The 14153-nt window shown below is 29.1% G+C and overlaps 1 protein-coding gene across 2 annotated transcripts; it reads right to left on the bottom strand.

Annotated features, from left to right (window-relative positions):
- Nucleotides 1-267: 267 nt before the first annotated feature.
- On the bottom strand, nucleotides 268-2583 carry LOC112602562 (ankyrin repeat and MYND domain-containing protein 2). Of its 2 annotated transcripts, none has more exons than XM_025350708.1 (6): nucleotides 2172-2583; nucleotides 1939-2104; nucleotides 1738-1877; nucleotides 1455-1648; nucleotides 1244-1382; nucleotides 268-691 (listed from the first exon to the last, which is right to left on the bottom strand). In XM_025350708.1, the coding sequence occupies exons 1-6, from the start codon at nucleotides 2367-2369 to the stop codon at nucleotides 374-376; spliced, it is 1155 nt and encodes a 384-aa protein (XP_025206493.1). In that variant the 5' UTR covers nucleotides 2370-2583; the 3' UTR covers nucleotides 268-373. The 2 variants fall into 2 exon arrangements, with proteins under 2 accessions (XP_025206493.1, XP_025206494.1); XM_025350709.1 differs by having other exon boundaries at nucleotides 1461-1648.
- Between the last annotated feature and the right edge of the window lie 11570 nt (nucleotides 2584-14153).

Here is a 14153-nt window from a genome sequence, read left to right as displayed (position 1 = left end):
ATTAATCAGCAAAAATGTTTTAAAAACAGGTATAGGATTGATTATTATTAAATTGGAAACAAATCAACACACTATCTAACAAATATATCAAGGTTCAAAATGTTTTACACACAAAAATCTAATACATATAATATGGTTTTTATAATGTTAAAAAACATTATCAAAAGCTTCTAAATTATATAGTTTATACAAATTATTGTATTATGACACATATTTTCAAATTACTTAATAATAATTCTGCATACATGTTAGTCTAAATTTAAAATGTATAACATATGCTGTCAATCAATCGTTTAATATTTTATACATACATATATAATTAATGCATATATATTTCATAATGTTACTTAAGTTGTGTTGTTTTGGCTAAAATTTATTTTATCCCTAGTCCAGATAAGCTTTCAGCTACATGTGAACTGTCTATAGGTGTTTGTAAGGCACCATTATTACTGGCCTCTCTATTACACTCCTTTTTATGAACAAACCAATGAATGCGTTGACACTCACGGTCACAATATTGCACAGCTTTGCATTTAGCACATTTTTTGGAGGCATTATTTTCAGCACATGTACCACATATGCGTTCTTCACCAAACGAATCTATACCCATACCACGTCTATTTCCAATCATTACCAGTATAACATTGAGTGCTGTCATGCCATCTTTAACTCGTGTCAAACTAGTGACCATCTAAAATGAAATATTAACATATTTTATACATAATCATACATTGAATTATATAAATTTAAAAAATAAATAAATACAAGTTACAATAGTTTTTTTTCTAGGAATTAGTAGAATACCTACTAAATCAGTAATTTAGTAAAATTGTATATTCAAGTGTAGTTAGACTATTCAATTTATATTTTAAATAAATAATTGTAAATAGTTCAAAAAAAGTTAGTTCAAGATTTTAGCTCAAACACCGTTTAACAAAAAATAGGGATTAAAAGTGAAATTGTATCAATACAAGTAAGGTTATCTTATCTAACATTTTATAAATTCAAGATTTAAATTAATTCATTTCAACATAAGTGCAAAAACTTAGTAGATCTAAAAGGATTTAGTTTAGTAAGCTCATAATTATTAAAATAGATCACTAAGATTATATTATTTTACTCATTATATTTAATGTTTAATGTTTAATAATTTAAGGTACCTAGGACTAGGATTATTTGTAAAACATTCTAGGATGTGATCAATCTAAAATAAATAAAATAGTATGAATGAGAATAATTTTACCTGTCTGAAAATTGTACAGTCCCTAAATGGAAACATTCTAATGCAATCCTTAAGAAATTGTTCCGAATAAATCTCACTCTTCAATATTTTCTTAATGAATACTTCTTTTGGATCTGACTGTTTTTCACTTTTTAAATCACTATAAATAATATAAAATGAAAAATATTTTAAAATGCAAAATATATTATTAACTATTTAAATAATAAATTACTTGTACTTGGCAATTTCAATTAGAATGCTAGCTAAATAATGAAACTTAAAAGCCATCACTTCATTAGTCTCTAGTTGTTTATTAATTTCTCGCTCGCACATCAAATTTAACACTTTGTAAATTTTTAAAGCGTTATTATCAACCAGGAAAACTGGAGGTATTTCTAGAGCCACTTTCACTGGATGAATGTTGGTCTATAAGATATTATGGTACAATAATAGTTATTAGTTATCACACTCAATGTAATTTAGTTATATGATGTTGCCAATATTAATAATAATACCATCATAATAAATTTGTGAACAGGTTGGGCTAACTCTGGAGGTAACTTTGGTTCATTGTCATTTGAGTCTGATAATGTGTAACAAGTAACTTCGTCTTCTGGTACATAATTGCTGATTACCGCCACACAGTTGTGATTGCCTGTGTCAAACAATAAAAATGTCATAAATACCTAGCAAGTGTGATTAATAAGTATACTAACCAACAAAAGCACCCATTTGTGAAGCTGTGCGTCCAACGGTATTTGTCAAATCACTTTTGGCACCGGCGGCCAACAGCAAACTGCACACCACGGGGTTGCCGCTGAGTGCAGCAAAATGAAGGGCAGTGTATCGGTACTTGTGTTTCCCTGAATTAACATCAGCACCCTGCAATTGTCAAAACGATTAATAAAAACTGAATAAAAGAAACTAAAAAAATCTAATGTTTATTTACCCTGTTCAACAGCCAACGAACGATTTGCTCGTTGCCCTTGTACGCGGCATGTTGGAGCGGCGTCATGCCATGTTCGTCCAATATATCTGTGCTCAAGTTGTGTTTAGCGTAGATCTTCTGGAGTCCGTCAAAGTCGTTGACGAATATCGCTTGGAAAACCTCTTGCGTCATCCCGTCACCGTCCTCAGAATAAATCATCGTCAGAAACAGGAATGTGTGACAAACACCTTACCACGTCTACTAGTAAAATCTTCAGATTACGATTTTGGATTTCCGATGCAGACTAGACTTAAGACGTAAAATTAATAGACCGACGAGAAGTTTCTCGAGGATTATCTAGCAAATAGCAATGCTGTGTGTTTAATGCTGTACGCACGTACGCAACGCTATACGGTCAAGTGTCGAAAATTATATAAACAAATCATGTACCGCTGTTTGCCATGATAACAGCATGCTGTTATCATATTTAATACAAAATACCATGGTTAGCCAACTATCCTTTCTGGGTGTACAATCGCCGAAGGTTTAAATTTTAAATCCAAACCCGCAATAATTGTCGTACGAATAAATTTATTTTGTCTCACTAAATAGTTATTCCATAGTTAATTTAATAATTAAATAAAATTAATATCGAAAGTGTATATTAATTGTTCTGATGCTTATTTATTCCAATGACCATTTGTTCCACAATTTATTTATACCTCAAACTAATACTTCCAATATTTTGTTATACTTCGACTCATTGTTTCAAACTATATTATATTTTATTCCGATGGATTACAATAGATTGAGTATTAAATATCAATGATGTATTATTTTTTTTTTCGTATATGTTGACAATATGCATTAGTTAATGGGACTACCAAAAGTGAAAAGAGTGACCAGATAATTGAATTAAACAAGACTCGTTTTTTTTTTCTTAATAAAATAAGAATAATTAATTTTTATGATATTATTATTTATTAATTATTATTATTATTATATAATATTTAAATATTATAAGTATTAGTGTATATAATGATAAAATAGAATAATTATAATAAATTAGTGATTTTAGTTTGTACCTATACCTACATTAATCCCGAGCTTTTTTATAGTTGCATTTTTATTTTTCTTAATAACTTTAGACTTGATAAAATGGCTTTATTTTGTTACTCGTACAAATCTATACTGTTTAATTACATGGTATAATTTATCTATCTCACAGATGAAAATAAGTGCCAGTATACTCATAATACAGGCGTTCAATATTATATTTATAATACACGATACCATAACGGTGGATGATGGATAATGTATTACAGAAGTTGACAGATAAAAGAGTAACAGATAATCAAAAGCAGTTTAAAAAAATGTATCGACTTTCAAATTTGAGGGTGATTTCGGATCTAACCTATCGAAATTTGTGTTACTAATATTTCCAACTCGATTAATTTGTTTATAATATTAAAGCGTTCAAAATGCTGTTAATGTAGTGGATATCAAATATGACTGTATGAAATTGCAACATCGTTTGACAATAATAAAATTACATGATACTCGTGATTGGTTTACTAAATCGACGAAACAACAAAACACAGCTCAGATTTAATTGGCCAGTAGCCACAGTATATTCGGCTGAAGTTAATTTCAATTTTCAATGAAGTGTCAGTCTTTAGTAAATTTATGTCAATCTGTAAGAGGTATGAAAAGGAGATGAATAATTTGACTTATAACATACCTATAATCTACCTATGTCAAAAAATATTCTGCGTTCGAATCGGGTGTGATAGACATTGCTGTAGCCTTGACCCTAATCTATTATAATTAAAATTGTTATACTTGAGGATATAGAAATGGGTAAAACATAATTATATATGAAATATTGAGTGTTATTAAAAATGTATTGATAATTTTATTTATTTATTAGTTATTTTGTCATTATTTAGTTATTCTCATTAGGTATATTTTAGTATTTTACTAAATATTTATTAGATATATGGTAAAATTAATAAATTTGACAATATTGTATACAACTTCATAAGCAATCGTGTTTATTATTATTATTATTATTTTTTTTTTTGATTTAAAGATAACCTGCATCTACAAAAAATATATACAATCGTTTTGTCAAAAAGGACAAACGTACGCAATCGTGTTTTACCCAGAGAAATGCATGTTAAAAGTTGCAAACACAAATAATGTATACAAAACCCATAAACCAATAATCATATATTAATAATAGGTAAGTACTAAGTACTTAATAACCCATATGGCAAACATCACATCCGCGAACACAAAAATTTCAGTGCACACGAATTGTGTCCCGAAATCCATTTTCCTCATAAATTGCGTTCCAGCGTAAAAACATAATTTTCCTACAGACTTAAAACTATCGGTAGATTAAAAATATGGTTTTTTTTGTCGTTTTTTTTTTGCATATAGAAGTAGGTAGGTATATGTAAATTAAATTAATATTTAATAAATTACAAGACGTAAAAACATATTTCTTTCTCGTATACAAACTAAAAGTATAATCTGTTTAAAAGTTACTTTACAATTTGAAATAGAACTGGGAAAAAATATAATTATAAAATAGTCGTATGGGTTAAGTCGGACACAACTTGTGTAGTCATTTAGATAAAGCCAGACGCAATTTGTGTACCTTCTTATCGATTTGTATATACATATATCGGGACGCAATTCATGTGTAGCCAAAAATTTAAACAAAACCTGTTGACCATTGTCGGTCAAACATTTATCATTATATACAAGAATGACTAGTTATTATTAAGTCCATTATTAAAAACCTAAGTATTCACTCACACCTGAACTGTCAGTAGTATTGTCCTTTTAAAGGTCCTATATAGTTCACTGCACGTGATTACTGGCTTCCTTTAATATTGAAGAATTTACTCTCACCTAATATTTCTTTCGATTCCAGGTATTCCTGACTATAAGAGCTAAGATTCTTTAAGTACGTTTTCAGTCTTAAACCGTTGAACACGAAAATGTATCGATTCATTTGTCTTAAAATATATACAGTGAGTTTTAATTTTCAGCTAAACTTAAAGTCACCGACTAGGTCGATAACTCATCAAGTTTATTATTATTATTTTTTTTTTTAAATGGCTGCAAATATTAGTTTTTTTCGTGCGATTAACGCGATAATTTGTCGCTGACCTACTACTGTAGCCCATCGACCACAGCAACGTCGGAAGCGGTGGTGCGGTGAATGACCGACACTCGCGGCTGAGCAGAGTTGCCCGCTTGAGGTTCCGTTTGTGACGGAGGTTCTGACACGCATTGACGTATAGTTCAGCCCAGGAGAGAACAACCCTAATCCACGCATCGATACTGACGATCGTGAACGATGCTATATAGCCGGATTTTCTTCCACCATAGTTCCGTTCCCATTACTCGGCGATGTCTATACAGCAGCTAACAAAAACATATAGCAAATGCATGGCGCGCCCTGTTGGTTATGTAAGTTATTTAGTGTAATATTGTAAAACATTGATATTTTCGTCTTTTACTACGTAAATAATTTAAAATTTACCTACATTTTTTTTTGTCATTATCCTATTCATAAATCATAAGCATACGTACTGCGCAAGTTTTTTTGGCAAGGGAGGCAATACCTAACCTTTAGTCAAGGAGATCAAGACTTCAAACCCCTAGATATAAAACCTTGATGTAAGGCAATCAGTGGCGCCGAGTTATATAAATTTAAGTGAAGCAAATCAAAATATTTACACACTCACCCACCCACCACTGAGGATATTGTCTACCTCTAATAACTAATCACTTAAGTTATTTATTTAATTATTTAGTACAGGTATTATGAAATGTAAAACAAAAACACATACAAATAAAATCACCTACCCCTTTATTATATGAAGCGATCGCTTCAGTTCACCCGTAGCGCCGAGGAGCGCAAGTCGGCGGCGACCAAAACTCGTCGTAGTTTGCACATCTCCTACCAACGTGACTCCCATCGTCGGATGATCGGCTTACATCGTCGACCGTCGCGCGTCGTGTCGTCGTGACTCGTAAACAGTATCCCCCACCTTATGATAACCACGTTATTACTTATTTTGTTAATAAACAGTGTACGATTTATTGACGATTTAATCTATCATACTACATTTTTTTTTTAACTGTATCAATATTTTTTTAAATGGAAGCTGTAAATCCTGCTGGTACTTCACCAATAAAAAAAAATCCATGTGGAAAGGTAAGCACAATTTAATATAATTAATTATCACAATATATTATTATGTATTTGTATTATCGTATTATACAACACATTATATCATAATTTTTTGTAGTTTTTTGGTAGCCAAAAAAAAGAAATTATTGTAAATATGTACAAAATTAAAAAGATGGAGGGAGCCAATCTGCCAGTTGAGCAAAGACCAAAGTATTATGACATCATCAAATTCATTTCACATTATACTGGTATTGGACAACGTACGATCACAACAACGATATCGGATTATAAAAAAAAGGTATCATTTCTTCGCCTAATAAAAATAAAATAAGACTAACAATTACCCAAAAAATTGACGAGTTTGACAAAAATGCTATTCGGCAAAAAATTCATAGTTTCTGGTTTCGAAAAGAAATACTAACTTTGCAAAAAATTCTTACTTCCGTCAATGATGATCTTAGTTTACCAAGTTTGAAATACACATCTTTACGTAAAGTTTTAAAAGATTTAAGTTTCGTTTATAACAAAAAAACTCGTAACAGTGCACTGACTAAACGAAGCGATTTAGTCTGCTGGCGACAAAGGTATTTGGAAAAAATTAAATTTTATTGCAGCAAAGGTCATCTAATTTACTACCTTGATGAGACTTGGATAAACGCTGGGGAAACGTCTTCAAAATCGTGGGTCGATAAAACAATAAAATCACATCAAGACGTATATTTAAGTGGGTTAACTACTGGACAAAAAAATCCGTCTGGTAAAGGCAAACGATTAATTGTTGTCTATATAGGATCCTCTTATGGTTTCGTCGCAGGTGGTCTCTTGGTTTTTGAATCTAAAAAAAAATACAAGTGATTACCACGACGAAATGAACGTCAACTCATTTTATGACTGGTTTAGTAGCATTTCACCACTACTAAAAGAAAATGCCGTAGTTGTTATGGATAATGCGCCGTACCATTCGGTTAAAAAAGAAACATTTCCCCAACTTTCGTAGAAAAAGGAAATGATTATTCAATGGTTGACGATTAGAGGGAAAATAATAGACCAACGAATGGTAAAAGATCGACTCTTGGAAGAGGCACAAGAATTTCGAGTGGATTGTAACAAGTACGTTATTGATGAATTGGCAAAAAAAAAACAATATAATTGTACTTAGGCTTCCACCGTATCATTGCGAATTAAACCCTATAGAGTTGGCGTGGTCCTCTATAAAACAATACGTTAAAATGAACAATACAACTTTTAAATTACAAGATGTAAAACAATTGTTGATTGAAGGCGTGGAACGAGTATCACCTGACATGTGGAAAAATTTTATAAGCCACGTTATTAAAGAGGAGAAGAAGTTATGCGAGATCGACTTTATCACCGATGATATGTTGGAAGCGGAAACCTCGAATCAACATGTCTTAACCATTACCGGAAACACTTTCGATTCCGAGTCTGACGACTGTGATGATGACCAACTAACCTGAGTTGCGAAGACGATATATTTTATCTTGTAAATATTATGTGTGTGATGTATTTTATTGTAAATAGTATTTGTATATGCGATATATTATAATATTGTAAATAATAATAATAAAAAAAAAAATGTATTTGTTTTTATAAAATAAAAAATGATAAATTGATAACAAAAATAAACAATAAAGTAATAATTGATAATTGACGTGAACTGGCAAAATACGATAACAGACAATTATTAATAGTCGTTAGCGCTAGCGCTGGGTGGTTTACGACGGCGTACGACCAGTCAACTTGGTCGGAGAAATTAAATCTCGAAATCGCGGAGCGACTTTATTTGGATGCGAGGCCGACTTGCGCTCTCTCGGCGCCACTGGAGGCAATGATAATTTAAATAAATCCTCACACAAAATCAAGTATATGGTTCTATATGTGGTATAGAGTTAGCCGTTAGGTTAAACATAAAATTACCAAAAGATTTTTCAATAAGTTCTTTTTCATCTTATAGAACATTATTGATATTATTTTCTTTGAATGTCGATAACATTCGAAGAAAGTGCCCAGAACCTGTCAAAACGAAGCTATGTACATTAATAATTGTACGCAATGATTGCATGTATGAACTATCCGCTGGTATGTTGGTCTCCCTGTTCATCGTTTTCTCTCATCTCGCGTGACGTTAGAAAAACAACCGTTGACCGTTGTTGGGTTGTTGCCGTCTTACAATGTTCGCGGTGTGAGCCATTCGGTGTTTCTTTGTTAGTTTTTTGATTTTTCGCTCATTCGCTTTTTGGCAGTACAGTCGTCAAGAGAAGTGCGTTTTTTTTTTTTTTTGTCGAGGTTTGCTGACGTGTGTGTAACCATTTTTCGCTTTCATTTACCTTGGCCCGTCAGTCACGTTTGTGTTGTTGGGGCCGATGATGTGCCAGTTTTGTCGCCGTAATTGCCATTTGGTATTTGGAGCACCATCACCATCGATCTCGTCTACAAAAGTAACATGGTATATTCATTGATTTGTCTGCTTATTTCTTATATTATACTCTGCTCAAATAAGATGATTTGTGCTTACACAGCATCTTGTCGCTGATCGGCGTCGGGCGTATTATTTTTACGACCGTCAAACTATCACTTATACTTTTAAAATGATTTGTATTACATTATAAATATTACGGCTACACGGTCTCGGCAACGGTTTTAGTCATTTTTACTCTTATAGGTATATGTGTTTATTAAACTATCATTTCGTTATGATTTTAATTCTGATATCTTTAAATTATAAGATGTTTTATTATTTTTTAATGTTATGATTAAACATTAGATTTGTTAATAAGACTTTATAAACTAATTATGAGTTTGTGGAAATAGACTTATGTTGATTACCTATATAATATGCTATAGCCTATAGATAATTTTATATTTGTTTCAGTATTTCAATTTAGATTACTTACTTGATTATACTATGTTAAGTGATTTTCCAGCTAAAATAAAACTGCATATAATAATTTATTTTTATTTATTAGTTATACAGTGTATTAAAAAATATTAAATATTAACACATAGGTAATTCTAATAAAAAATCAAAAAATACTACAAAATCTGTTAGAATCTAATTCAAAAGATTATGACGTGATTTCAGTTATAGTGAATACACAAGGTTCCAAATGTTTGATAATTTTATCCATTATGTCATCAATATTCCATATTTTATTTTCTTCTTCAATTACGTGTTTAATGAATTTAGAATAATAATTATTATGCGTGACACGATCAATGGTTTGAAGTAATAATTGTTTAACATCTTTAAATTTGACTGTTAAGGAGGCAATCTTGTGTGCCCTGCATTTTTAGTCATATTGTAAATTATATATCCTTTAAATCTGACTTTAATTTAGTATTTACCTTACTCTCGTGAGAAGTTGTTTGTCTTTAGAAAGAAACCATGTTAAAATGTCATTTTTTTTTCGAACGGGTGTTAAGGATTTTTTCTTGCTTGACAAAGTGATACGGGGAATCGTCTATTACGATAATGGAATTACGATCAAGGGATAGCAAAATATTCGCAAACCACTCTTAAATCGTGTCCTTGTTCGTCTCATCCTGGTAGTCTATAACATTTTTTTTTACTTTGAACCAATATGTAATACTATTAAATGTTTGGGTACTCGTCCAATATGCTATCTACCGTAAATATTTTATTTATTGTTTACTCTTATAAGTATAATATTCTTGAATATATTATATATACTTCATAGATTTTCAATGAAGATGAAATGTTTATCGAAATTCCAAATTGTATTATATTTATACCTCTTAATAATTATAGGCTTCTTACAAAAAAAAAAAAAAATAGGGTGTGTTTGTGAGTCGTGTCGATTATTAGTGGTTTTACTGCGATTTACGTATTTACTATTATTTATTAATTATTATTATGAATATGTCAACTATGAGTTATTTATATCAATACATAATTCAAAATAAAAAGATGTGCGCAATTTTTAACGCTGCTTGGGGACATAGCAGTTTTAGAGCGTTTATACTTTGATATGGTGATGGAAATTGTTTTTGTTCCAAGACTAGACGTTTTTAATAATTTTTCAACATACGCTATACAGCATTTTTACGTTTCTTTTCCATATGTTCTTTGTAAATGTTGATCATCATTTTATTTTGTCAACTACCCCATATTAAAAAATAAACCATCATATTAATAATAATGACATATTGTTCAAATAAATAATGTTCTTACTTTTTCGTGTTTGTTATTTTTGGACGGTAGGTAATATAAAATCTGTAGCAGCATTAAATTCTTTCATTTTGTTAGTGTTACATGGTTTAAAAGTAATAAACGTAAAATAGTTAAAATAAATAGTAACAGTGATGAGACGCAAATATTTAGATTGAAGATATGTTGAATAAAAATATGATGTTATATCTCCTCTTTTATTTCACTTAAATGTGTATGTATTATAAAAATATATATTAAAAAAGTAGAAACAGAATGAAATATATATTTTAAAAACGTTACAACTTTTTTAAATTGACTGTACATAAAAAAAAAAAATAAATTAAAAATTAAATTAAATGTACTAATACTTAATATGCAAACCGCATTAATTGATATGCAAGAAAGATTTTTCTATTTTTTGTCTATGAAAATAAGTCGCTAACGTCGATAAATATGGTCGATGGCTAATACGCTTAAATTTTTTTCTCAATGGCTATTAGTACATAAATTTATAAATCGATTTTCCGTTAGCTGTTGTTAAATTAAGTAAAGGATATTTTAGTAAGGGGTCTTTTATTTTTTATTTCATATTTTTTCTGGCATGAGTAGTTAATTTTTCATTATTTAAAATTGCATTAATTAAGTTGTCAGACATATTAATAAATAACAAAAGTATAACATTTTAATATTTAGATATGGATATCACGCCAGGAATAAATAAATCGTAAAATAATAACCAACCAGAAACTACTATAACAAGATTGCGGCGGATGATATAACAGGCAATGGCAACAATTGCAGGAAAAGGCAAAAGGGTTGTAATAAACCTCAAATTTTTGAAATCGAAGCTGCAATCAAATATTCAGTATGTATTAGTTAATTTATTTCTTCATATTATTAAATTATTTAAAAATTGGACAACTCAGTTTTTCTCTTTTTGGAATTATAACATAGGTAGGTCACTCTTATAAAGAGTGTTGTTAATTTTTTGTATTGTATAATTAAATATATTATTGCTATATATAAAGCCTAGAGAACATATTTAAAACAACTTCGTTTAATTGTAGTTATTTTTGTAATGGTCATTTATTTATTACACTTTGATATTTCTTCAATATATATAATGTTTAAAAATTATATCCACTATATGTCCACCTCTACTGTATCTGCAGCCTGTCATTTCTAAAACTCATATTCACATTCTCTTGCACTACTGCAATGTTTGGCTGTATGCGAATTGTACGGTTTCGATTTTGACTTTTTTGAGTTTCAACTGAATCAGTTTGTTCAAATTTCTGTACTAATCTCAGAATTGTTGATGCAGTAGGAGTTTCTACACGTTTAAAAGTTATGTGAAGTATACGGACAATCATAGCTGAGCACTTGCCGTTTTTGTAATAAGTTTTAAGTATGAGTATACGTTTATGGTTACTGAATCGCTTCATGACAAGTTATATAAGTATTTTAGGAACATTTGTGATAGTTACTTGCGTAGATCAGCGAGTAATATATAAATTATGTTCAGTATACATTTAATAATACCTAAAAAAATTGCATTCAATTGCATTTATTTATGTATCACATAAATTTATAAAGAGAGCAGTAGAGTTGTTTTCGCAATTGAACGACAGGAGAAGCTTTTCGTACACTCGCATTTCAGTTTACATAATATTTATCATATGTGCTTATTATAAATGTGTCGTTATCAGAGTGGCGCATATAAACTTGACCATTATATACTGAAACGGGCATGTACAAAAAACATTTATGTAAAACGGACCTATTATGGACGTGAAACATACCCAAAATTTACAATTATTGAAAAAAATTACTATTGAAAGCTTGTGTTAGTGTGTAATGGTCGGTAATTGATCAGAAAACTGATAATTTTAATTTATCATTGGTTATTTATTGAATTTGCTGTGTAGTATAACTAGCAAAATTTAAAATAATAATCAACTACATTTTTAACGAAAATAAAGCTTTTGGTATGTGAACAATTAACAATTTTATAACAGTAATATTTGTGATACAAAAAAAATACACGTTACAAAAAAAAATAATAACATCCCTGTGTGCAAAATATGTTCTCATAGATATTACATAGTAGTCATATTGAGACATGTGAAGTTTATAATTTTGATTCAGATACTTGCTTCTTTATCAAATACTAACTAGTTTGGTAGGCTGTATATCTATATACCATAACAAACGTGTTATAATGCAGTCAAAATGATGAAATGTCTGCTAAAAGTAAACTAATATGAATAAAAAAAAATGTTTTATTTACCTGTTTTGAAGACATTTTGTAAATAATTTTCGGATTCTAGTAGTACATAGAAAGAAGTAAAGGATTATCTGGACGTTAAAGTAGATACTCACTGTACAGAGTTCACTGTTTTAGTGTTATTAGTTATTACTGGTGGTGTGTGTTTAAAACAACAAAACTCAACAGTCAAAAATTAAAAAATGAATAACCAATAATGATTAAAAATAGAAATATTATATCAGTATCACGATAATCATTAGTATTTGATATTTGACTATTGTCTGTTCCCACCGTACAAAAATAAATACATTCAAAAGGCGACTGGGATAATAAAATATCATTATACTATATTAATAAAATAACGCTTTTATTATACTATATATTATATTAAATAATATATAGTTTTTTTTTATTTATTTATTTTAATATTTTTATTACTTTATAGTATATTATAGTATAGTATATAGTATGTATTGATCAGTTAAATAATTAAACATTGCTGTATTAATATGTTATGTCTATGCAAAATCATTATCTATTGACTATTTAGTTCATATATCTAAAAATAGTAAAAACTATAATCGGGTGTATAATAATAATATTATATTATAATATATACTCTTTTTATTTACGTAATTTTGTAACATCTCTGTTATGTTACATACCATAAATTATTATAACTTCTATGTGATATTATTTAATGGTCATCTCATATACCACCACGGTAGGAAGTTACAGAGTGGTGTCGCAATTTAATTTTTTTTCTTTTACTTCCATTTGAAGGTACATAGATATTACAATGTGCTGTCACTTTTGAGAGTAAAACCAGACGTCGCTTAGATGGTAACTTCATCTTTATGCACACAGGGATGCTAAAAAAATAATGTTATTTATAAATATATACATACCTACATAAAAAATTCAACTATATACAAAAAATTCAATAAATTAATAAAAAAATATGAAAATTTTTAAAACATTGATATCTATAGGTTTAATATTAAAAAAATATATATGTATGATATAAAATTATAAATAGTTATTCAAATAACAGTATAACACATATTTTTTTATGTGGATTTATTACAGTATCTAAAACAAAAGGAAACGTTTAAAAAATATTAGTACAATTTGAGAATAAAAAATAATGTATTTTAAAAATATAAAATAATACAAAAAAATATTATTTTTTTTTAAATGATAACATTTCAAATACGTTTAAAATAATCATAATAAAAAAAAATATATCCAATATAATTGGTATAGTTGTTATGTGAAATATATATATCTATATAATCATATATAAGTATTGTGTATATTATGTACATG

This window comes from Melanaphis sacchari, unplaced genomic scaffold (genome assembly GCF_002803265.2).
Source record: "Melanaphis sacchari strain LSU unplaced genomic scaffold, SCAv2.0 Contig8_pilon_pilon, whole genome shotgun sequence".
NCBI lineage: Eukaryota > Metazoa > Arthropoda > Insecta > Hemiptera > Aphididae > Melanaphis > Melanaphis sacchari.
This window is presented reverse-complemented; position numbering and strand designations above follow the sequence as displayed.

Bases quoted from the DNA above. Each gene is read 5' to 3' on its own strand.
- LOC112602562 (XM_025350708.1), bottom strand. From the start codon at position 2,369: ATGATTTATTCTGAGGACGGTGACGGGATGACGCAAGAGGTTTTCCAA. The intron at 2,105-2,171 runs GTAAATAAACAT...TGACAATTGCAG, and splicing joins TTCGTTGGCTGTTGAACAGG to GGTGCTGATGTTAATTCAGG. The intron at 692-1,243 runs GTAAAATTATTC...ATTTCATTTTAG, and splicing joins ACTGTACAATTTTCAGACAG to ATGGTCACTAGTTTGACACG.